This window comes from Artemia sp. Qi Xiang Cuo, chromosome 4 (genome assembly GCF_049724085.1).
Source record: "Artemia sp. Qi Xiang Cuo chromosome 4, ASM4972408v1, whole genome shotgun sequence".
Lineage (NCBI taxonomy): Eukaryota > Metazoa > Arthropoda > Branchiopoda > Anostraca > Artemiidae > Artemia > Artemia sp. Qi Xiang Cuo.
The window spans coordinates 40,663,912-40,691,146 of record NC_142797.1 but is presented as its reverse complement, the minus strand read 5'-3'; the positions used below and the strand labels follow the sequence as shown (position 1 = coordinate 40,691,146).

General features: G+C 36.5%; 1 protein-coding gene across 3 annotated transcripts in view; it reads right to left on the bottom strand.

Annotated features, from left to right (window-relative positions):
• The window catches only part of LOC148953108 (uncharacterized), a 270,457-nt gene that overhangs the window by 54,663 nt on the left and 188,559 nt on the right, over nt 1-27,235 (bottom strand). For all 3 annotated transcript variants that reach the window (XM_089087532.1, XM_089087531.1, XM_089087533.1), the window contains exons 3-4: nt 10,627-10,752; nt 9,205-9,321 (exon numbers count right to left, since the gene is read on the bottom strand). In XM_089087532.1, coding sequence (XP_088943658.1) covers nt 9,205-9,321; nt 10,627-10,752 — 243 coding nt within the window. The remainder of the gene's footprint in view (nt 1-9,204; nt 9,322-10,626; nt 10,753-27,235) is intronic.

Here is a 27,235-nt window from a genome sequence, read left to right as displayed (position 1 = left end):
GCTGACGGTAACTAAAACACTTGGAATTTACCAGCTAGCTGAGTATGTTATAGTCAAAAGTGGTCTCGGAATTCACCTTCTAGCTGAGTTTGTTATATGCAAAATTGCTTTTATTTAATTATTTGATGCTCAGTCACCAATTAAAAGACTCAGAATTTACTAAGTAGCTGAGTTCTTTGCACTCAAAAGTGTTTTTGTTAAATTTTTAACACGCAGTCGGTAACTAAAAGTCTCGGCTAGCTGAGTTTGTTGTAGTTAAAAGGGCTTTTATTAATTTATTTGGCGTTCAACCAGCACCTAAAACACTTGGAATTTAGTAACTACCTGAGTTTATTGTATTCAAAAGAGCTTTTATTAAATTCTTGATGCTCAGTCAGCAAAAAGACACTCGGAATTTACCTCCTAGCTGATTTTGTTGATTGCAAAAGTGCTTCTATTTAATTTTTTTGTTACTCAGTCAGCAAGTAATACAGCCGAAATTTATCTACTAGCTGAGTTTGTTGTATACAAAAGTGCTTTTATTTATTTATTTTATGCTCAGTCACCAATTAAAACATTCAGAATTTACCAAGTAGCTGAGTTTGTTGTAGTCAAAAGTACTTTTATTATGTTTTTGTACTCAGCCAGCAACTAAAACACTCTGAATTTATCAACTACGTGTGTAAAAAATTTTGATAGACAGTCAGCAACTAATACACTCGGAATTTACCAATTACCTGAGTCTATTAAATTTTTTATTTGCTGTCAGCAGCTAAGAGACTCAGAAATAACCAAGTAGCTGGGTTTGCTGTATCCAAAAGTATTTTATTAAATATTATGATGCACAGTCAATAACGAAAACGCTCATAATTTACCACCAAGTTGCGTGTGTGTTTCTTTTTCTCTGTCTGTCTGCTTTACAAAGTTCGAAAATGTTCAATCATATCACCAACTTTTTGAATTTCAAAATGTTTTATTTTCAAAAATATAATAATAATACATAATTCATGGTTATCTTACTATTTTCACATACTGATTCAAATCATTATCTTTAATATGTTTCACAGTTGCATTTAAAACAATTGGTAGTCTATGTATATCTGTAGTCATAAGGTATACTTGTTCTATATTGTGCTTAATATAACTGTAAAATTAACTTTATCGTAGAGGAAAAGACAGACTCTTGTGCGTGTAAGAAGGTATACATATTCCAACCAAAATGTCGGAAGTGCCTCTTCTTGGCAGGAATCTTCCTGATATTTAAATTGAGTCATAATTTACTTTGTTTTTGTGTCTGTGTGTTTCTCCTTATATGCCTGTAAGCCGATGATTCTGTACACCTATGAGTCTCTATGCCTCTGCGTCTGCATGCACGTGTGTCTGTTTGTGTCTGTCTGTCTGTTTGTGTGTATATTTGCCTTTTTTGTCTGTGTGCATGTCCTCTGTTTTTGTGTCTCTGTGTCTGTGTGTCAGTTTGTGTGCATAGAGTACCACAGGGGCAGCCGTGTTGAAAAACAAATCCAAAAAACATATTCACCAAAGATCATGTAAGAATAACTGTCTAGTGCGTATGCATTGTGAAAATGGTTTCACTATACAATGATTTCATTGGGGACTCCTGAGGCTTAATGTACTCTTGAAATGCTTGATAAGATTTTGATAGAACCATACACGATTTCACTGTCATTTCATATACCAAAAACATCAACTGCATTTTTTTTTATAAGTATATGCAATGTCGATTAAATATATGAATTTTAAAAAGCTGAAAAAAGTGACCCTGTTTAAAAAGAAAAACATTCAAGCCCCCCTCCAAATAAAAACTTCAAAGTTTAAAAAAATCTAAGTTTAAAAACAATTCTAAATTCCAGAAAAAGAAAAAAGTTCTAAGTTCAAAAATAAAGTTCCCCTCCCAAGAAAAATAAAAACATAAGTCCCACAAACAAAAAAAATCTAAGTACTCCCCAAAAAACATTCTAAGTTCAAAAAAAGGTTCAGAACAAAAAATAAATAAACTCCTCAAGGACTAAGTTTGTAAACCACCCGAAGGCAGTATTTATGCACTTTTTAGTTTTGATATTGCTCTTTGCCGTCCCCTGAAGGTCAAGGTTCAAAAATATTCCATGGATTGAATTCAATAGTTCAAGAATGGCTAGCAGGAAGTGGTGTTTTCTTATAATTAATGATTATATATTTTATACAAACACATACAATTCAGTAAATTCTCTTTTCTAGTTTTTATATTATTCTTTACCATCCCCTGAAGGTCCTAGTTGTAAATATTCCATTGATTGAATTCAATACAAACGACAAAAACAAGAAGAACAATAGGTAATTCTTTTCGTAAGAGAGTAGATTTTTTTAATGAATATTTTGTCCCTATATCCAAGTAGTATAGGCAAACTAGCCAAAAATATAAATCAATCCCAAACAAATTGCAAGAGAGCTGATTTGTATACCATTTTTTAGAGAAAAAAAGCTCAACAATATATCCAAAGTTGCACATTCTAGGTCGACACAAAACTAGTTTTTTTTTTGCTTTTCGTGTCAATTTTTTCAGTTTTTTCTAAAAATATGAACTCTCGGTAAATGTTTTGCTTTCTGTATATGAAGTTTCGTTCCGATGTCAAATGAAGATCTGATCCCAAAAATGAAAACAATTTTGATGTAAAATGTACCAGAAGAATTTCATAATCAACAATATGTAATTTTACCCTTCGCACCATTGTGACCTCTTTTTCACCATACTATCAGAAGGCAACTAATCTGACACAAAATGATGAGATGAGCCAACAAATCAAATTAATCTGATGTAGTGTCTACTAAAAAACCAGTTTCATATTCATCAATATGCAATTTTTTATTTTCATTTAACATGTTTCGTTTAGCAATTATTGTCAACCAATTAGCACTTATAATCCACCTATTACTCTGCAATCCTTGACCATTATGCTACTTACGTGACCCAAAAGTATCCATCTACCACTATTGTGTTCGACGGCTACGATGGCAGAGCTACCATAAAGGATATGGTTCAGTCGAAGAGAAGTCGTATAATCGGCCGTGAGATCTTCTTCACAGCAGATATGCAGCTGACGGTAAAAAGGATGAATTCTTGTTCTGCCAAAAAATAAGACCAGGCTTATCTGCACGTTGTCTGTTTATCTCTTTTCAAAGGGCTTCGTCGTAGTCCAGGCACCAGGTGATACAGATGTCTCAATTTTGCAAGCTGCTGTTGATTATTTCCAGTATTACGACACTGACGTTATTGGAGATGATACTGATATTTTGGTTCTATTTTATTGTCATGGTGACCTATCAAGGAAGAGACTATTCTTTGCACCTGAGCCAAAGTCGAAGAAAGCTCCCCGAATATTGGATATTCACTATTTGAAAGAGAAGCTGGGCGAAGAGACATGTCATCTGATTCTTTTTGCTCACGCCATCTTAAGCTGTGACTCTACTTCAAGCATCCACAGTGGGGAAAAAGGCCTTGGTCTGAAGAAGCTAATGCCAGATGCCGATTTTTGTAAATCAGCTGCTTGGGGCGGACCCAAGATTGTTTTTAGGGGGGTGCAAAATCGGTTGATCCGATAAACTTGCGTTAGGAGCAAGTTTGTTTAACATAAACTTGCGTTAATTAAGTAAATTACACTACTTTCGACTATGTTAGGGGGCGCACGCCCCCCTATCCCTCCCCCTGGATCTGCTACTGTCAGCTGCAGTTTTCATCCTGAAGTAAGCTTCGAAGGAAGAAGTAAGGGTTGCTGGATAAGACGCTTTGCTCATGATATAGTGCTTACCTATTAGTATATATAGCCTATATAGTATATAGTATATAGTATATATAGTATATCACCTGGAAATTTTAAATAAAATTTGACTACTTCTATCACTTTCGTCCACCCAGAACAGTTACCACTAACCTCTTATGTGGCTAATTTCTAAAGTTACCGGATTTTCTTTAAAGTTTATGTATAGAGTGGAGATCCTGAGTATATACTTAGAGCCGAGGAATGGGGTTGAAAAATAAAGATGACTTCTTGTATCCATTGACTATTGACGTCTCACCAGCCCTTCGTCTGTTTCTGAAAATTGGGTGGTGCTCCTGTCAATTGCAATGTAGCTCAGCGATTTTAAATGTCGGCCTATCTTAGGGATTTAAAAAACTAGTTTTATTAATGATTTCCCTTTTCTAATATTTTTATGTTTCAATATACAACTTGCAATTGCTTTTTTTAGGCTGACCCATCAGGTGATGGAACCAGTGAAGATCAGATTCAGGCTAACTAATTATTAGATCTCAAAACCGAAAATTTAGCCAGCGAAATATGGTCTGATAAAAAAGGGGGTCACGACGACGAGAAGCGTAAAAATTTAATATCGTTTATTATGAAACTCTGTTTATACTGAAAATAAATTTGACTCCATTTTCGCACTCGTCTCGTCTTTTACATTGGAATATAAATTCAGCTCATTAAAAACAGACAATTACTAGAACTTAAATTTTTTGTTAGGAAATAGAGAAAACTGACAAGATATACAAAAAAACTAGTTTTGCGTTGACCTAGAATGTGAAACTTTGGATATCTTGTACAGCTTTTTTTCTCTACAAGATAGTGTAAAATCAATTATGTTGCAATTTTTTGGGGCCAAGCTCTAGTTTGCCTGTACTAAAGGGCCGTCCTCACCAAAACATATATGTATAAAAGAAGAAAGACTTACAAAAGCATACGACCAACACAAACTGAAATTATGTTAGTTGAAAACAGTCCCGGCATCCTTACTTCAGCGAAGTTCAACCAGGACTGATAAATTAAGCGAGAAGAAACAAGGCAATTTATTCAAGTGAAAGAAGAATATTTAAAAACACTTTTTATTGTTAATCTTGGCTTTTTTGCAGCTAACCTCAAAGGTCTCTTTTTGACTGGTTCTGTTTTGATGTATACTGGTTTTTTAAAACATTTTGTAAGATCGTTTTTTATAGAATTTGTGCATAGAGCATTTAGTGAATATTCCCCAAGTCTCTATTTAAAGAAAAATCATTATTAATGTTAAGTCTGATTTTAATTGCTTCTAACTACCTGCTTTATGCCTATGTCATTGCTAATGAGTGTGGATTCTTCAAAAACTATTTCGTGGCTAGGATTTTCAAATACTTGGCTGCTTAAAGCAGAATATAAAAAAACAGTACAATTATTAGAATTTAGAGCTTTGGTTTTATCGTCTTTATGCTGTTGTAAGCGTTTTTCTAAGTTCTGATGGTTCTACCTACATGGCATTTGCCACAGTAACAAGGTATTTGATAGACCCCTCTTTGACGAGTAACTGGGATTTTATCTTTACCAGAATTTAGGAAATTTATGACTTTGAAATTATTGGTAAAACTACATACGGATTATTTTGTGTGCAGACTTTTTTAAGATTCATAGTGATTTTTTGGATGTTTGAGAGGTAAATTATGTTTCAGGGCTTATCGAGATCCTTACATGGTATACTACGATTGATTATACGGGAATGTCTTTTCAGTCTACGGGGCATTGTATTATTAATAAATAAAATAGGATACCCATTTCCTAAAAGTATCTCCCTGATAATATTTAGTTCTGCTGTGATGAAGGAATCATTACAGATGTTTAGGGTACGATTGACGAGAGATATTACGACAGCTCTTTTAATTTGCGGGGGGTCGTCTGATTTAAAATTTAAATATATATTGTTTGTGTTGGTTTTCTGTAAATAATAAAATTGAGTTTCTCTAAGCTATGAATAATTAAAACATCTAGGAATGGGATTTTATTTGCAATTTCAATTTCTAAGATAAACTGTAAATTTCTATCATATGTATCAAGGTATCTAAAAAAAACCTAAGTTCATTTTCCACACAATTTCAAAGTGAAATTACGTCATCCACGTAACGTTGCCGAAAGGTATGTTTAAAAAAATACGAATCTAACGCCCAATTTTCAATACGTTCTACATAGATATTCGCCAGTAAGCCGCAAAGGGGTGCGGCCATCGGTACACCCATTAATTTGCTTGTAAAAAGGATGACGGAATTAGAGATGCATTCATCACTTGTTACAGAGTTTAATCAAGGTCACTGTGACTTCGCAATCTATTCCTGCTACTGAAAATGGTTATTCAGATACTGCTACATCAATATTGGTATACAAAGAGAGAATGTCATAGACAACTTATAATTTTAGTAAAGAATGGAAAGACAGTGTGGTCTTCGTCGCTATGTATTGAATTCAATATTTCATCAATGGCTAGTAGGCAGGTTTTTTTTTAAAACTAATGATTATATATGATGTACAAACACATACAATTCAGTAAATAGCCTTTTTTAGTTTTGATAATTGTTCTTTACCTCCCCCTGAAGGCCCTTGTAAAAAAAATAATCCATAGATTGAATTCAATAGTTCAAGAATGGCTAGCAGGGAGGTTTTTAAACTAATGAATATATATATAATATACAAACACATTAATTTCGGAAATTCTCTTTTTTAGTTTTTATATTGTTCTTTACCACCCACTGAAGGTCCTGGTTCAAAAATACTTCATGGATTAAATTAAATAGTTCAAGATTGGCTAGTAGGGAGGAGTCTTTTTTAAACTAAAGATGATTAACATATAATTCAGTAGCTAAAGGGATTGTAAATGTCTTTCGATTACCAAAATCGCATGAAAAACAGTCCCCGTCCTCTAAGCATACGTTAAAAATGCGTAGATTACGAACCTCTTGTTTATATCAATCCTCATCAAAATTCCTTTTATTATACATGTTGATACATCAAGCTCACTTTATGTAACGATAATAACTTGGACTAGTTCTCATTCTTTTATATCAAATACTTGACAAACAATGTATTTCACCGGAAGCTGAGATACCTTACGCAATGGTACATGGCGCTAGCAACCATTGGATTGTTTCATAGACACAATAAACTTGACAAGCAATGTTACCAGGAAACGTTCTTACCTCTATGGCAAGATGCGATGGGATTGATAACTTCATTTAGGCTCCAGGTATACCCCCTATGTGTGTCACAGAAATAGTGGGATATGTGTGTCAGAGGAATAGTGGGATATGTTTGTCATGGAACGTATTAAAGGGATACTACTGAGGCTATTTAAACCGGGTCTAGCCCAATAATTAATTTAAAAAGCAATAGTTTTCTGATGGAAGTAAATAGCAAAGTTGCAACTTAGATCGAACAAAAACTTTTTGAAAAATTGTTTCAAATAAATTGGCTTGTGATTTTTCTCTCACACAGAAACCTCACGTCGTTTGGCCATCGAAGCAATCCCAAAAAGTCTTAGAGCGATTGGACAGCCAAGTACAAATACATCTACATTTCTTTTCTAAGACCTATATGTGAAGAATGGGTAACTCACATAAATTAAAGCCCTTACCCTGGGGGCTGCACGGGGTACCTCAGTTTTGGCGGCTAATTTATTATACCGTTCAGCTAACTCTAGCAGGATCAGTTTCTTAAAATTTTGATTTAATATTCTGGTGGGGGGCTATGAGTTGCCCAAGAGCAAAAAAGTACACAGATGGGCTGGTTACCATTCAATCATTTGCGAGTTTTTAAAACTACTTTTGAAATTTCAACTTGTGTTCGAATAAGCCCCCTTGGAAGTTACTACGACCGTCTCTTCCATAAGAAGTGGACGGGAATAAATGATAACACAGGACAGACAAACCGTCCCTTACTTAACCACTTTATAATACTGACTCCGGTTTTACGTTAGAATAAATTAACTTTTCATTCTCCTTGGAAAATTTTGCTCCGATTCCAATAAATGATTACTGATAATGTCCCGAAGACAAAATTGGTAAGTCTACAAATATGGTTTTGCTGATTTTTTTGGGAGGGAAGTGCCTGCCTTGGCCACTTCACCGGATATTTTCTAAATTATTAGAAACAATCATTACAGACTATTAGCTTAATTGTTTTACAGAGGGCATCTCACAATTTAGTATCCTCGAGTTGCACACACCTTAATGTATATTGCTTAGACTTTTCGACCATTTTGCTCAAAATGACTATCTTAAATTTCGGTCAGACACAATATGGGGGCATCTGGCACAAATTTTGCTAAAACTTGTGGACTCTGTTACTAAAAAAAGATACCACGTCTCGGGATTTGGGATCGATTGAGTTTTTTCCAACTTTTCACAATATTTTATTTCATCTAATCAGTTCATAAAATAAACAGCATATCATGAGATGTCACTCCTTACTAAGTTCTTGCTATTGCATAGATTATGATATTTTTCTTTGCCTATAACAAACTTTTCATTTTGATACTATTTTTTTACTATGATTATTACAAGTTGCCTTTTTCCACCTACTAATATCCTACGCGTGTACACTCTATTGATTATTCTACATGCAAAGCTGTACTGATTAAGTTTATATTGATGAAACTTAATAAGCCAAATTTATCTTTGAAAGGTGTATTTCTATCTCAGCTTGAGATGTTTACCTAAAACTGTGATGTTTAGTCAGTGAGATAAATAAAGAAAACCTGTAGAAAGTATGAAAAGAAAAGTGTTTTGAAATGAACGGAATTAAAGGAAAGTTATCACAAAAAAAACTAAAAGCCGTTATCCATAAACGTGTGTCCACCTACGGTTTATATGGTTAGCTACCCAGTTAAACTCAGCGTGGTATATCGATAGATTTAATCTTCTAAAACATTATCTGATTTTCACGATACTTGGAAATTTAAATTTGGATGTTTATTTTCATGATACTTGGAAATTATTTTCGAGTCCCTTTCCGTACTTGTTTAAAAATTTTGGAAATTGTAATATTACTGCATCTTGGATGCCTAGTAACTAGTTTGTGCGAGCAACCCGTCTTTAGTAACAGTAAAAAAAAAGTAAAAACAAAAACATACATTTTCTGTTTTGGAAATTTCTTGTCATGCAACAATATGACTTTTAAATGAACACAGCAGAGTTAAATTCGGGATGTCAACTTCTGGAAATTGGTCAATTATGCTTCTAGGAAAAAATTGAGTAACCTCCTTTCTTAGCTAATCGAGAAGAATAAGAATAATTCTATCTGCAAAATTGAAAAATACGGTTTTCGGCTTCCAATTTTCAAACTGTTTCTCGTCCATGAATCAATAGCAATAATTGAAATGAATTATATAAGAACAGTAACACCAATCTTAAAACTAAAGCATAATAAAGATTTTACTTACCCGCTGTGCGGCTATGGGTCCAACTGTACTAGGGCACATAGTGTCGACATACCTTTCAAAGGCAATCATTATGATTATTAGTGTTCTATGCTGTCCCAGAGATCCCCAGACAACGGCCTAGAATAAAAGAAGAAATAAGAAGATTAGCCACAATATATATGTATTAAAACCGTCAAAAATGTATAATAGGCTTTGTAGTTTATATTGGTGATTTGTATACTCCTGCTCGACTTAAGCGCAAAATACGGTGCAAAACGGAAAGTTCATTTCAATGAATAAGGTTACAGTCCCATTCGGTTTAATTGCCTCTGCATTAACATGTCTCAAGAAACACTTTTGGATTAGAAACAAGCGATATGTCCCATTCAAAACCACACATGTTAACCCCTCAAATACTTGTTTTAGATCATTATCAAAGCCAAATTCCAGTCCCTCCCCACCAGAAATGCCCTTCTTGACACAAATATCGATCCAAATAGCTCCACGCTATAGCACCGTCCTCATTCTTAACAATTAACTAATTTCTACTACGCAGCTCTTGCAACTAGATATATGAACTGTGAAGTCGTCCTCCTCTTACTCCAATTGTAGCAAGAGTATCATTCGCACTTTACTGAAAACAATTTATATATTCAGTGATTTCGAGCGAGCGAGGCAAGGCAAAAGGGTTTCTGAGATTGACCCCCCACCCTCCCCAGTTAAGTATGACTCGTGAAAACACCAACAAAAATGCATATAAACAAAATATAATATGTTTTGAATTTTTGTACCCCCTCCCCCCCCCATCCGAACAAACCCTACCCCCTCCTTCGAAAAAAACTTAGATATTGTCCTATAAAAAGCAAACTGTTCAAAATAAATACTATTTTCAGTGAACTACAATTTAGAATTTGTAAAACGAAAGAAAAGAGAAAGAACGAACCATTTTGTTTGTTAACCTTGATTAGCCTTGGGACGTCATTTTTATTTGTTGCGTTGTTATTGATCTTATGACAAATAAAAACAAAATTGTTTTTTAAATTAATTATTAAATAAAATGATAATAATTGAAAATTAAAATTCCTATAAAAATCAAGATCACGCCGAAGAAAATAATTTCACAAGTTTCATCTCGATAATTCCAATCAATCCTTGAATATTGACATTTCATAGAATCTATTACCCTTTTTTTGACCTGGAGGTGGGAGATCCCCTTTTGTAAAACCTAAAAACAATTTTGTGAATTGAATATAACTTATATTTGCTTCAAGTGGTTAGTTTTGCAAAAAATTCTCATTCTTTACTGATCTTAAATGGGAAATTTTTTGTAAGTGTCTCAGAAACAGGTAATTACGGGTACCTCTGTATCCGAGTACTTTTACGGTAATTACGGGTACTTTTACTTTAAGTCATGTAAAGCAAAATATGCAATTCAGAAGTTACCTGTATCCCGCAAAAGGATTCTCCATATGGCAAAAATCCTGTTAGCGTTGCCAATGATCCAAGGACTGTTACTAAGACTACTTCAACAAGTTCATTAAACACAAGGGAAGTGACCATACACCGTGTCTAGAAGAAAATAAAATCATTATAATTACCGAAAGTATCTGCAGTCAATGAAAGCGTTCCCAAGGCTTATATCGTGTTCTTCAATTTGCTATCTTTTCGTCAAGCCTGAAAATCGAGGCTTGCATAAAAAAAAAATCACATTTAGATTTATAGTTTTTTCTCATTTTTATGTTTATTATTGGTGCCTTTCAGATAAATAAATAATGTTTCTGTTCTCAACCTATTATGTAAGGACAATTATACAAGGAAAAAAGGGGTGTTGACGAGTTATACTTGTTTTTACGCGAACTTGATATATAGCTAGAAAGTACCTTTCTCTTAGAACAAAGATTTACCTCGAAATTTGCAGATTTGGCTTGTGGTTTAATTCATGACAAGGAATGGTGAAAGAAAATAAATCTGGTGATCAGGAGTGGCTCGTTCTGGGAGGGGCAAATGCGACATTTCTTTCCGATAAAGTGATGGATTTTGTAAGCTCCGTGCCGATCAATCCAAAGAATTATAGTGCATTTATTATTAAAAGTCGCAGCAACATTTTGTCCAATATAAAAACTAGACCCCGAAGCCGCGCCGAAAAGTCGGCGGCGCGCCGCCGAAAAAAAACGGGGGCGCGCCGCCGAGCTTGCCTCAAAGCGCTGACGCCGCCGCTGATTCTATCGGCGGTGGCGTCACTAATACGCCGCCGGTTTTTTTCTCTCTTTTTTGCGTATCGATATCGACCTCCGGGCTTCAACTGTCATCCCGGCTAATCTGTTCCTTAAAGATAAATACTGTCATCTAGGGCAGTAGTATGTTAACTTATACTTTGCGTAGGTTATGTTCCATCCACTTTGCGTAGGTTATGTTCCATCCTGTGTTATTTGCGTACGGCACGTTCCCTGGCAGCTTTCCAAGACAGATTACCAGACTAGTTATTAGGACAGGTTTTTTAGGAAAAGCTTTCAATCACCCATGTGTTATCCACAGTTCCATTTTTGAAATCTGTGGAAACAGTTTGACGTGTTCAGTGAGATTACGTTCCTTTGTGTTTGATGGACTTTTGCAAAACAGGGGTAATTAGTGATTGGATAATTTTTTTACGTGAAATCTCTGAATAAAATATTTTTGGAGCATGTACTTGACGATGGATAAAAGGGTTAAGGTGATTAGCGATTACGAGCAAGGATCCCCACACTGGTTCCTGGCAGTAGGCTACGCATATCAAATTGCTGTACTGTGGGTTAGGTAACATGATTAAACACGGTTTTACAATCGGAATTCATTGATTGACATTTGCAAAAAGGGGGTAATTAGTGATTGGATAATTTTTTAACGTTAAGGGTCAATTTTGGATGGAAACACAGAAATGCTCAGAATTCAAAATCAATGGGATCTACCTCAAGTACAAGGCTCAGAGGCCCTTCGTTCCCCCATTTCTGAGGGCAGGGGGGGTCAATTTTGGAGGGGAAACAAAAATGCTCAGAATCGAAGATAATTTCCATTCATCTTAGTTTTTAACGATGCTCCTTATTTCTAGTTGAAAATGCTTATTTTTTAATTTAATTGGGAATGAAAAGTCAAACTCTAACATAAAGAACTAGGTATTTTGGAGGGGGTATCTGATGAAATAATTTAGGTCGTATGATCAATTTAATTTATTTTTTAAATTCAATAGTTTTTTAGTCAGGACACTCGATATCCTAAAAGTGTCTGATTAAAACTTTTACCTTGAGCATCGAAGTTTTCAGCAGAATTTCAAAAAGGATCGTTTATGAGGACTGGCGTATCTGATGAAATAATTTAGTTCGTATGATCAATTTAATTTATTTTTTAATTCAGTAGTTTTTTTCATTAAGGACACTCGATAGCCTAAAAGTTTTTGATTCAAACTTTTACCTTGAGCATCGATGTTGTTATCAAAATTTCAAAAAAGGATCGGTTATAAGTGCTGGCGTATCTGATGAAATAATTTAGGTCGTATGATCAATTTAATTTATTTTTTAATTCAGTAGTTTTTCAGTAAGGACACTCGATATCCTATGATTGTTTTATTCAAACTTTTACCTTGATTATATTTGCTGTTAGCAGAATTTCAAAAAAAGGATCGCTTATTGCTGATGGAGTGTATGATGAAATAACTTAGGTTCTTTGATCACTGTCTTTTATTTTTAAATTCAGTAGTTTTTCAGTAAGGACACTCGATATCCTAAAAGTGTTTGATTCAAACTTTTACCTTGAGCATCTATGTTGTTAGCAGAATTTCAAAAAGGATCGTTTATGAGTGCTGGCGTATCTGATGAAATAATTTAAGTCGTATGATCAATTTATTTTTTTTTTAATTCAGTAGTTTTTTTTCAGTAAGGACACTCGATATCCTAAAAGTGTTTGATTCAAACTTTTACCTTGAAAATCGATGTTGTTGGGTCCCAGTCTACCAGCCTGAATGGTAGAAATCCACTAGCTCAGTATTGGGGTCCTAGTCCACCAGCCTGAATGGTAGAAATCCACTAGCTCAGTATTGGGGTCTCAGTCCACCAGCCTGAATGGTGAAAATTCACTAGCTCAGAATTGGGGTCTTATTCCACCAGCCTGAATGGTGGAAATTCACTAGCTCAGAATTAGGGTCTTAGTCCACCAGCCTGAATGGTGGAAATTCACTAGCTCAGAATCGGGGTCTTATTCAGTGTCCAGATTGGAGCGTTGGGGTCCAACTATCTGGGGCCTTATACGTCAAGGTCTGAATGCTAAGCGGTGGACTAGAGCTTGATTGGGACCTAATTGTCAAAATGGAAAAGAAAAAACAAAAATATATTGTTGGTATGTGTGTAGAGCATGGCATGGTTACCGCTAGGGCAACAGTCTAACCGTTGACGGTTTTAGGTATCCGTGAATAAGTTCTAAGGCTAGAGTGGAAGATGGAACAAATCTTTGGAGGTGCCCACCTCATCTGCCCAGAGTCTCAGGCAAGTGACCCTGAATTTGAAAAAGTCGAAATTGGCTCAGATTTTCTAAACTGAGCTGAGACAATGAATAGATACTATTGGGAAAGTGATTGGAGACGCTAGGCATCCGTGAACTAGTGCTAAATTGAGAGAGTACTTTGGGACAATATTTGGGGGCGCCCAGCACCCAGAGTCTCCGGTATGTGACCCAAAAATTTAAAAAAACACAGAGACGACAGACACAAAGAGACGAATCACACACAGAGAGGACAAACACACAGAAACGACACATAGAGACGACACATGCACAGAGAGGATAAACACACACAGAGTCAACACACACAGAGAGACAATACATGGCGTATCTGATGAAATAATTTAGGTCGTATGATCAATTTAATTTTTTTTTTTTAATACAGTAGTTTTTTTTAGTAAGGACACTCAAGACAACACGCACACAGAGAGAACACACACACACACAGATACGAAACACACACAGAGACGACACACACACACAGAGACGACAAACTCAAAGTGACGACTTACACAGAGAGACGACACACACACACACAAACACAGAGACGACAAACACACAGAGACAAGACACATAGAGAGACGACACACACACACAGAGAGACGACAAACACACAGAGACAACACACACACAAAGAGACGACAAACACACACACACACACACACAGATACGAAACACACAAAGAGACTTAATTCAGTAGTTTTTTTCAGTAAGGAAACTCGATATCCTAAAAGTGTTTGATTCAAACTTTTACCTTGAGAATCGATGTTTTTGGGTCCCAGTCCACCAGCCTGAATGGTGGAAATCCACTAGCTCAGTATTGGGGTCTTAGTCCACCAGCCTGAATGGTGGAAATCCACTAGCTCAGTATTGGGGTCTCAGTTCACCAGCCTGAATGGTGGAAATTCACTAGCTCAGAATTGGGGTCTTAGTCCACCAGCCTGAATGGTGAAAATTCACTAGCTCAGAATTGGGGTCTTAGTCCACCAGCCTGAATGGCGGAAATGCACTAGCTCAGAATTGGGGTCTTAGTCAGTGTTCAGATTGGAGCGTTGGGGTCCGACTATCTGGGCTTTATTTGTCAAGGTCTGAATGCTAAGCGATGGACATGAGCTCGATTGGGACCTCATTAAGAAAATGGAAAACAAAAAACAAAAATATATTGTTGGTATGTGTGTGTAGAGCATGGCATGGTTACCGCTAGGGCAACAGTCTAACCGTTGGCGGTTTTAGGTATCCGTGAATAAGTTCTAAGGCGAGAGTGGAAGTTGGGATAAATTTTTGGAGGTGCCCACCTCACCTGCCCAGAGTCTCAGGCAAGTGACCCTAAATTTGAAAAAGTGGAAATTGGCTCAAATTTTCTAAACTGAGCTGAGACAATGAATAGATGCTATTGGGAAAGTGATTGGAGACGCTGGGCATGCCTAAACAAGTGTTAACTTGAAAGAGGAATTTGGGACAATATTTGGGGGTGCCCACCCGCCCAGAGTCTCCGGCAGGTCACCCAAAAATTATAAAAACACACAGAGACGACAGACACAAAGAGACGAATCACACACAGAGAGGACAAACACACAGAAACGACACAGAGAGACAACCCATACACAGAGACGATACAGACACACACAGAGTCAACACACACAGAGAGACGAGACACACACACAGAAATGACAAACACACATAGAGACGACACACACAAAGAGACGTCACACACACACAGATACAAAACAAACAAAGAGACGACACATACATTGACAACACACACAAAGAGAACAAATCAACACAGAGACGACAAACACACACAGAGACGACACACTCAAAGTGACGACTTACACATAGAGACGACACACACACACAGACGACAAACACACAGAGACGACAAACATAGAGAGACGACACACTCAAAGTGACGACTTACACATAGAAACAACACGAACACAGAGAAGACAAACACACAGAGACGACACACATAGAGAGACGACACGCACACAGAGACGACAAACACACAGAGACAACACACGCACAGATACGAAACACACAAAGAGACGCCACACTGACAGAGAGGACAAACACACAGACACTACCCACACACACACAGAGATGACACACACATAGAGATAACACAGACATAGTGATGACAGACCCACAGAAACGAAACACCCACAGAGACAACACATCCACAAAGACGACACACACACACAGAGTCCACTCACACACAGAGACGACAAACACACAGAGACGACAGACACAAAGAGAAGAATCACACCCAGAGAGGACAAACACACAGAAACGACACATAGAGACGACACGTGCACAGAGACGATACACACACACAGAGTCAGCACACACAGAGAGATGAGACACACACACAGAAATTACAAACACACATAGAGACGACACACACAAAGGGACGTCACACACACACAGATACGAAACATACATAGAGACGACACACACATAGAGACAACACACACACAGAGACAACATCCACACAGAGACGCCACACACACACACAGAGACGACACACACACAGAGACGACACATTCAAAGTGACGACTTACACATAGAGACGATACACACACAGAGACGACACACGCACACACACACACACACAGAGACGACACACACATAGAGACAACACCGACACAGAGACGACACACACACAGAGACGACAACACAAATAGAGACGACACTCACACAGAGACGACAAACACACAGACACAACAAACACACAGAGACGAAACCCACACAGAGACGACACATTCATAGAGACGACACACACACACAGAGTACACTCACACACAGAGAGGACAAACACACAGAGACGACAGTCACAAAGAGACGAATCACACACAGAGAGGACAAACACATAAAACGACACACAGAGACAACACGTGCGCAGAGACGATACACACACACACAGAGTCAACACACACAGAGAGAGACGAGACATGGCGTATCTGATGAAATAATTTAGGTCGTATGATCAATTTAATTTTTTTTTTAATACAGTAGTTTTTTTTTAGTAAGGACACTCAAGACAACACGCACACAGAGAGAACACACACACACACAGAGATACGAAACACACACACAGAGACGACACACACACAGAGACGACATACTCAAAGTGACGACTTACACATAGAGACGACACACACACACACACACACACACAGAGAGAGCGACAAACACACAGAGACGAGACGCATAGAGAGACGACACACACACACAGAGAGACAACACACACACAGATACAACACACCCTCAAAGACACGACACACACACACACACACAGATACGAAACACACAAAGAGACGACACACGCACGGGGTTTCTTACCGTTTAAATTTTGATGTTAGTGTTGTCAGTCAAAAGCTATGGACTTGAGAAAAGAGCTTGAGAAAATTTCCTGATTATCGAAAACTGGGGAAACACCCTCAAAAAGTCGACAGGAATGCCCCCCTCCGGTGCGCCGGAGGATTATTTTTTTCCTTTAGACCAGGGCACTTCGTATCGAAGAAGTTGTCGTAGAAACTTCGAAAAGGGCTCATTCAATTAGAAATTGGAGTGGCTTGCGCCCTTTTTAATAGTCGGAAGTGACTGGAAGGCAACTAACACCGCTTCCACGCCCACCATTTCCCAAAACACATCCAATCAAAATTTTGAGATAGCCATTTTGTTTAACGTAGTTGAAAGTTCTGGAAATTAGGTCTTAGAGGATGACAACCACCCTCACAGCCCTTAGGATAGGGGTTGTAATTTATACCCTAGGGGCATATAAGGTGTTTATAGAAAACGATGTCGTAGAAACCCAAAAAGGGATCATTCGAATGGAAATTGAAATGTTTAGTTCCCTTTTTAACAATTGAAAGTGATTGGAAGGATTGACATTTTTATAGTAAAGATCGATGTGGGTATAATGTATCATTTTTGTTGTTGTTGTTGCTGTTTAGACCAGGGCACTTCGTATCGAAGAAGTTGTCGTAGGAACTTCGAAAAGGGCTCATTCGATTAAAAATAGAAAGGGCTGATGTCCTTTTTAACAGTCGATAGTGATTGGAGGGAAACTAATCCCCGTCCCACGCCCACCCTCCCATTTGCCATTATGTTTAAAAATTAATAGTTGCCATAATATTAAATAAATATGCAGTTTGCTGATGTTAATTTTAAATAAAGCAACTCAGCTTTGTCCAAAACACGAATGAGGGTATTACGTTCGAACTTTCCGGGCTGCTTCTTCTCTTAAAACTTACCCATATCAAACTGGTATAAGTGTATCCAAGGTATCAAAGTAAGTAAACAGATTTTTTTTGGCGAATGTTATCAAGTTTTCCATTTCAGGTCAACTAGATGAGGTATGAAACTAAATTAAACACTACTATTTGTAACCAGATTTTTAAAAGGGTCTATTTTGTTAAAAATTGCTGAAAATTTTTTTCCAGCATACAAATAGCAGACCAAACTATAAATTCTTAATAAAACGAAAAAATTTATAGTACAATTTTCCCTGAAAAGACTATGTCAATATAAAACGACCAGAAATTAATTAAAAAAAACTTTTTCCACAAAACAAGTTTTTCAAAAAAACCAAAGAACTCCATTAAACAAAAATGAGCAATAATAAAATCAAATAATCTACCAAGCGTAAAACTATCACAAATCAGTATCGATAGATAAATGAAACCCAAAAACGAACAGAAATTACAATAAATAACCGAGTCAAACTCAAAACGAGGAGAAATTAACGTGAGTAGTGCTGAAAACCCCTGCACCTTCCCAAGGCCAGAATATAATTTGCACTTTACTGAAAAAAAATACAAATGAATGTGCATTGTCAGTTTAATATACATATACTGATATTTAGCAATGAAAATAATAATATTATTTGAACTATTAAATTTATAAAAGTAAAAACATTTATATTTTTTCAGTAAAATGCAAATTACGTTTTGGCAGTGGGAAGGCATAGGGGTTTTGAGCCCAACTTATGTTAATTTCTGCTCGTTTTGAGTTGACTCGGCTATTTATTATAATTTATGTTCGTTTTGGGTTTCATTTATTTATCGATGCTCAATGGCTCCAGGCAGAGTGAACAAACTCACTTTTGTTACATCAATTGTAACTGAAGTGATGTAGCTGCTGATTTAAAATTGTTGGTGTTGTTAAGCCATGGTATATGACTTGTATACAGTGTTTTCTCGATGTTGTTATTTATTTTTTTCACTTCCTATTCGCATGTATTTGATGAACAGGAGATGTTTGAACTTCAAACTTTGAAAGTTAAACACACATTAGCCGAAATCATTAACAAGAAGAAAATGACTAAACACAGGATTTTATAGGAACAATGCGATGTTAAACATAAACACAACATAGGTTTCCCTGGGTCTAGTGGCTAAAAATAAGAATTCTACTTGGTCTGATCTACGGTGAACATAAACACTTTCCGCACGGTCCAACAAATTCCTGTTTTGTCATATTATTCTTGTATGTTTTTAGCCAACCATTTAAAAATCCTTACTAAAATCAAGTTGAGGTTGAACGTGCTTGGTGAAGTGGAATTTTTATTATTATTTTTAATCAGAAAAATCGGCGCGCCGCCGCCGATACTAAATCACACATTTGCCGCCGTCATGTCGGCGTGGCGCAGCTTCGGGGACTAATAAAAACAGTAAACCAAAATCTGGATTCTTATAGAGAAAACAAAAACTATTTAAAATATTCTTTTCTTAGCTAATGAAAAAGGTCAGAAAATTCTCTTCATTAAAAACGAACAGAAATTAATTTTAACGACTGTTTTCCACAAACGGTATTTTTCGAATAGGAGTAAAGAACTACATCAAACCAGATATGAGCAGAAATACAGTCAAATAATTTTTCAAGCTTAAAAATATCATGAATTAACTATAATGAAGAAATACAACCTAGAACGAACAGAGATTACAATAAAAAAAACCAAGTTAAACTCAAAACGAGCAGAAACGAAGAGTATTAGGGATGACGTTCCCCCTCCCTTCTAAATACCTGAACCTAATTTGCAATGTACTGAAAACAAAATACATTTCAAACATTTTCTCTTTTTTAACTTAAATCAATCCAATCTCATTAAAAATTTCAGCAATGAATATCAATATATAGCTTACATTAAACTGTCATGTCATGCTCATTTGTTTTTTCAGTAATCATTGCTATGATGGTGATTCTTTTTTATTTATTTTTCGACGTTATGAGATATAGAAACAAAGCTCAAAATAAGAGTTGTTTTCAGTAAAGTGCAAATTATGTTCTGGTCTTTAGAAAGCAAAGGGGTCGTTAGCGTACGCCTCTTTGCGGTAGTTTCTGCTTGTTTTGAGTTGGACTTGGTAATTTGTTCTAATTTCTGTTCATTTTTTGTTTAACCCTGGGTTCCCACTGATGTAATTTCATGCAAAAACAGCCATTTTTGCGTGAACCAACAAATCTACTCCGTTTTTTGATGCAACTTTATGTGTCACAACGGTGAAGCCGATGCGTTGAAACATTTCTACTGGACCGTTGAAAATTGCATCCGTTATTCTGAATTAAAAGCTTTTTAGAATCACAAATTACAAGTAACTTAGAAAGTAATCATTTTTGTCAGAAGTTCTCCATTAATTTTTGAGAAAGAACATGAGGGTCATGCCCTTTTAATCCAAAATTCTAATCCTCAGCGCCTGGGGAGATATTTCCAGGAAAAAGAACACAAGATAAGAATATTATTTTTGATTAGGCATAGCTAGCCTAGGCTAATAAAAGTTAGCCCTTTGAATATTTTGTTCAGCTTCTAGAACTTGATTTAGCCTATTCTTATGTATTTGTTGTTCAAATGTTTCATAAAAGTTTTTGCGCTTCAACGGCTGCAGTGAACCGTTTCGGTGTGATTAGTTTTGCGATTGTCCTGTATCAGCTATCCGTGAGCCGTTTTGCTTTAAGAAAAAATTGCATCAATGGGATCCAAGGGTAATTCAATTACTGACAGGGGCGTAGCTAAAATATTATTATTCGGGGGTGGGCAAGAGGGGGTGCTATTGAAGTAGGTGCTATTTATTCGGTGGGGAAGAAAAGTAACTATTTAACAAACACGCTTCTTGGTAAATTCAAAAACATTACTCAATACGTTATAAACAATAAACACGCATAATCAGTCATAAGTGTGCTTGGCTTTTACTAAAAATTAAATAAAAAAATTAACTGAAAGTAGGGAGCAACATTAACACTAAAAAAAACAGAAATTATTGCGTATATGAGGGGGATCGCCCTAACCTCAATGCCTCGATTTTTACGCAAAAGTCTGATTTTTTGTTATCAAACAGTTCGTGGCAACGAACTGTAAGTAAGGAGCGACCCGGCTCAAGAGTAACCAAAACTCTAAAAACTGCCATTTTGATACCAATAGATACATCAATAGAATCAGACTTTTATGCTGATTTAAAATTTACAAGTTCCACCGAGTTTAGTTTTACCCATAAAAGGTTACGCGCCTCAGAAACATTACCGTCTTTTAGAAAAAGGAGGAAACACCCCCTGAAAGTCATAGAACTTTAATGAAAATTACGCCATCAGATTCAGCGTATCATAAAACCCAACTATAGAAGTTTCAAGCTCCTATCTGCAAAAATGTGGAATTTTGTATTTTTGGCCAGAAGAAAGATCACGGATGCGTGTTTATTTGTTTTTTTGTGTTTTTTTTATTTCCCCAGGGGGTGACGGTATCGATCCAGTAGTCCTAGAATATCGTGAGAGGGCTCATCTGAACGGAAATTAAAAGTTCTAGTGCCCTTTTTAAGTGACCAAAAAAATTGGAGGGCGACTTGGCTCCCTCCCACGCTCATTTTTTTCCCGAAGTCACCCAATCCAAATTTTGAGATGGCCATTTTGTTCAACATAGCCGAAGATCTAATAAATAGGTCTTTGAGGATGACTTAATCCCCCACAGTTCCTGGGGGAAGGGCTGCAATGTATTAACTTTGCCCATTGTTTGCATATAGTATTGGTTAATGGGAAGTATACAGACGTTTTAGGAGAGATTTTTTTCCGGTGGGGCGGAGGGTAGGAGGAGGGGGTTACGGGGGAGAGTAGAGAGGACAGTGCCACCACAGAGCGAGATTTAATGTCCTTGGTAAAAAGCCTGAACGAGATTTAATGTCCTTGGTAAAAAAGTCAGGAAGAGATTTAATGTCCTTGGTAAAAGTGTTCTTTCTTGACCAATCAGGGAGCTTGGAAATACTGTGGGGAAAATACACATGCGCACTATTTAATCGGTAGGGAAGAAAAGTAACTATTTAACAAACACGTTTCTTGGTAAATTCAAAAACATTACTCAATACGTTATAAACAGTAAACGCGCATAAGCAATCATAAGTGTGCTTGGATTTTACTAAAAATTACATGAAAAATCAACTGACGGGACAATGTTATTGATCTACGAAGGGGAGAGCATCAGACTAGATTTCTGGGAAATTGATTGCATAATTGACGGGTAATTATAATCTAACATGAGGGGAATTATGTTATGAGTGTTGATCAATTTGCTTGTTGTTTCTTGGATGTAGACATAAATTCAAAAACGATTGCTGGATAATCGAGTCTAACGGTACAGGATTACGTGTCTCTTCCTAGGTCAATGGACTTACGTAAGATTTCTCTTACATCGCAATTCAGCCGTGAGATTTTGTTTATAATGAACATGCATTAAGGTTAAAGTATCATACCGTCTCAAGACATTATGGAGAAAACATCAAATATTGTTGACTTGGAAGTTTCAGCTGCACAGATTTATAATGTGAGTTCTGTTTAGTAAATTTTCTTCGGTTTTTCCAAATAAAGTAATTTTTGTAGTCCCTCTCCAACATATTCAAATTCAGGGTATACCCCGTCCCCCAAAAAAAACTCCACTACACTATATTTATAGTCGTTGGAAAGTGTAAAATACAATCTTTTCTACCGTGTAAACCTCCCACCGTTAACGATTTTAATTCTTTCATTGGAAAAACTCCCTTTTCGACAAATATATGCAATTTTTATGCTTTCTATATTCTAGCTAAAAGGGTAAACTAACATCCGTCAACTCTTAGGTATTAATATGCCGATCCCCTATGACGTTAAGCCGCTAATAGATCAACCTGACTTTATCAGTTCGGTAAACAGGTTACAACCTTAATTAATGCATCCCGTCAAATGCGCATCCGATCTGCTAAATCTTATAAATTTACGCTTAAGCATTACCATACTAAACAAAAAGGCTTTTTTCAGTCAAATTGTCTAGAGTAAATCTTATGAATTGCAAGGGGGAGGTCAGGTGTTGCTTATGATAAATAGGTTCATATACTAAATTCAATTGCTTCCATTTTGAGTACTCAGTGTTTATATGGGGGGGGGGGAGGGGGGCTAAGAAAAAGATACATACCTGCCATGAGAAGGTTTATTGAAGCGCTGGTACTTTTAAATGATCTAAATTAATACATCTTTTAACCCATAGAGGAATAATGTGCAAATATATGCGTTGCGTCTCTAGGCATGTAATTAAATTTTTTCTAAATGGTAAAAATAGGAACAGTTATTTATACCACATGACTACTTTTTGACAGGTTTATTTCTTGCATGGAGTGCATTTAATTTTTTTTTCTATATGGTAAAAAAGGAGCATTTCTACCACAGAGCTACTGACTCTCGCGGTGTATTTCTCACAAATTTTACTTTTGCTTTGCTGAAAATGCGGGGAGGGGCTTCTTTGGGCAATGGCAGATGCTTTCTAGACATAATTATGCCTTACAATAAATTCAGTTTTTCCTTTGTAGAAGAGGGTACTAATTTTTATTCTGTAAAAGGGGAATCGTCATTTTATACTAAATTTTTTCATCTTTTTAAGGGCAATTTTGACAAATGCCCCCTCCATCAAAGAGGGCTAGGGTTAAAGATAAAACCCCTGTGAGGGCGTCAGTTGTGCAGTACTGCCGCTGGCCAATACCTTCAGCTCCTTCCAGACCAGCTCTGCCTGTCCAAGTCCCATCCGCGAAGGCTCCAATGCAGCCTGGTAGAAAATTAAAGAGAGAGTGGATAGTTGCTCATAACGTCACTGCTGCACAAGATTATGAGGTCGCCCTCTATCAAGCATTTCCGGGCCCTTCACGACCAATGCAAGGCGAGATTGTGCTCCCTACAGCCCTCAACATGCAAGCTGAAAATCTAAATGTAAGTTTGTATATTTTTATTTCCGCTAAAGATTTTTTCTCCCAAAGGAAATATAACCCTCTCCTTTTGAGATGTTTAATTATCGAATCCTGTCAAATGCACGCATATGACCTGCTAAATTCTCGTGAATTAGGATAGAAATGGTTTCGTTGAAAAAGATACTTTTTACTCCCACCATAGCGTCTAGAATAAATTATATGAATTCCAAGAGGGGGCAGATGTTGATTATGATAAATAGTTTCAGATCGTATTTTTTCCATTTTGAGTATATTCAGATGAAACAAGAAAGTCATTTTCATTATAGACAGCGCAAGCACTGCTTATTTTTCTGTGTACTAGATAATTCGCTTAGATAGTATAATGAATATTGCAAATTCAATAGCGATGTCATGATTTTCACTATTTTATTGTGTGTATGTGTGTGTGAGCGGCACAAGCGCTGCTTATTTTTCTGTCTACTCGATAATTCGCTGAGATAGTATAGTGAATATAGCAAATTTATGAGTATTAAAATTCAATTTTTTAACTGAAAAATAGTTTCACTATTGTTATTGATATAGAAATAAATAAAACATGTCAGTTTTGAAATTGACATGATTACAAAGCTAGTGAATTAACCAAATGACACTATGTGTGCACAGATAGTGCTATTGCTAAGCGTGTTTTTTAATAATATGTAAATAATAATCCAATTTTAAAAATAGGGTGATTTAGACACTTTGAAAATAAGCTATTTTCTTTTATAGACTGGATTGGTTCCATATGCTCTCTCCCCCTCATCAACTAAAGAAACAAGTCATGAGCTATATGAACTCATTGACGCGCCTATAGAGTTTCATGACATTCAGGACATTGAAATATCAGCTATCGATGATAATGAATGGCGTAATATTGTTAACTTTGATGAAATACCTTCTGATATTGACAATTTATGAAGTAATTATTTCAATGTAGATAATAGCACAGTTGAGCAAGGCATTGTAATTAGTTCAGAGGGTGACTAACCACGGTTGAGTCTGAATACATTACAAATTTTAGATGATTTTACCAAAGAATTAACTGAGAACCCCCCACTGATTTAAAAGACATACTTCCTATTCAATCAAATTTTATTGAAAATGAAATGACTTCGATGGATTCTCACAGCCATATTATTGTACAAAGTGGTGGAGGGGGTGATGATATACAAGAGGGGGAGAGTAAGGATATACAATTCACAACACTACCAGAATTTCATCAAACAAATTCGAAAATGAATACAATAGTCGTTTATACTGCAACCTTTGGGGATCCGTTTAATTCGCTTAGGGGGGGGCGGTATTTTATAACCGACTCTATAGATATCGTTCATGAATCTGTAGAAAAAATTCGTGCATTTTTAGAAAACCAGATTCAGGCGTGGGGGGTAGGGACTCTATTAAGGATTCAATTGTTTAAAAAATATTTTATCTGAATGAAGGACAAAGCGAGGTGTACGATCACTATGTACACACCGAGATGTTGGTGTTGCACTCTCATTTGGAGAATTATGAGACAGTTTTTATGCAGTGGATAGACAACATTATCACCCATCTCGAAAATTATAATGAAAATGGTAGTGGTTCCGTAGTTTTATTTATTGAAAATTTAAGTGTAAATATATATATAAATTTTAAAAAGATTTTATTTTAAGAGGGGAGGGGGCTGGTGGGCCAGGGTCTATAGTTTTAAAATATAATCCCGATTTAGAAGGATGCAAGGGCGTTCAATGAATCTGTTTTGAAACAGGCCAAAAATATCTAATGTACACTTTCCTCATATCAGCTTTCGAACCTTTAACACGTGACGCTTCAAAGAAAACTTTGGAATACTGGGCTGTACATGGGAAAGAGGGATCTGATTTTCCCCCTGTAGATTTATCTTGTTTATAGGGAAGATTTCCCGTAACGGTCAGGTTGATTGATATTTTTGAAAGGGCCAATGCTCATTTAAATATCGGCGTTACTGTACTCCAATATGAAACAGAATTTGAAGGGGGTATTCGTTCTCATAAAAAGGGGGTGATATTCACAGTAAGGGGCCGGTCGATTGAATTGGTGAAGCACTGGGTTTGGTTGTTGTATACACCACCTAGAGATCCCAATGCTATTGGCCATTTTAATCCTATTACGGATATCAGTAGAAATCTGGGAGAAGGTAAGGACCTAGGGGTACGTTTCTACAGTCAAACATGTCTGTCCTAATTTCGTAGTGATTTAAAGCTACAAAATCACATGAAGCATTGTAGGCATCACGGATATAAATCAGTGGAAACAGTTTCGGGTGACAGGGCCATTTTGAGATTTAAAAAGTTCCAGAATAAGCTCCTGCAAAGCAATAGAATAAGTTTGGATTGTGAAGCTAGGCTAGTGGATGTGAACGACCCCCAATTTCAGAATCGAATCAAAGAATATCAAGCTATTGCGGTTTCCTATGACCAAGCACAGAGAGACAACTCTAACACAGTGCAATTGTTAGAGATACTCGAAACATTGGATGAGAATGAGTGCATGATCAAGGCATTAACTAAATTAATTGTCACTGCAAATGGAGCTATTTCCCGTTTGTGAAATACTCACTACCCGATTTTGTTGTCCGCAGAGAATCGTCTGGCGATTAAAAATCAAAAAATATGCTGGGTGTGTAAGGGGTATTTGAAGAGGGGACTAAGGGGAAAGGGACTAGGGGTAAAAGAGGGGGAAAGAGAAAAATCAGAGATCATAATAGCTTGTGGCAGGAAATATCGTCAGGGGGTAGTAAATTTCGTGGTGTAGCACATCAATCTTTTAATGTGAATGTCAGCCAGCAGTTTTTTATACTGGTTTTCATTCACAATTTAAATCATGATTTAAAATTTATTTTACCGGCTTTGGCTCGTATGCACAGGGAGGGAGGGGGAAATTGACAGGCACATACCATTGGAACTTCACGATTCTGTCAAAGATTTTGTATTTCCGTGTGTCAATAGACCAGTGACCAAGGAATCATTGAGCCCATACAATCGGTCTTTGGCCGATGATATGGGCATGCAATGGACCCCCTCCAAGCAGAAACTGATTGCAGATCTAGACCCGAAATAAAATACTATTGTTCACCACGTGCTTTTGCGATGGATGGTGAACAATGGTTTCAGGGTCAAAAAAATACACAGGGCCCTACAATTCAATCAGAAACCATACTTAATGATGTTTATCGACACCTTTGTTGGTAAAGGCTCAATGGCAAAAAGTAAAGTTGAAAAAGATATATACAAGCTTATTTTAAATTCGGCTTTTGGCAATATGTTTGAATGCGTACG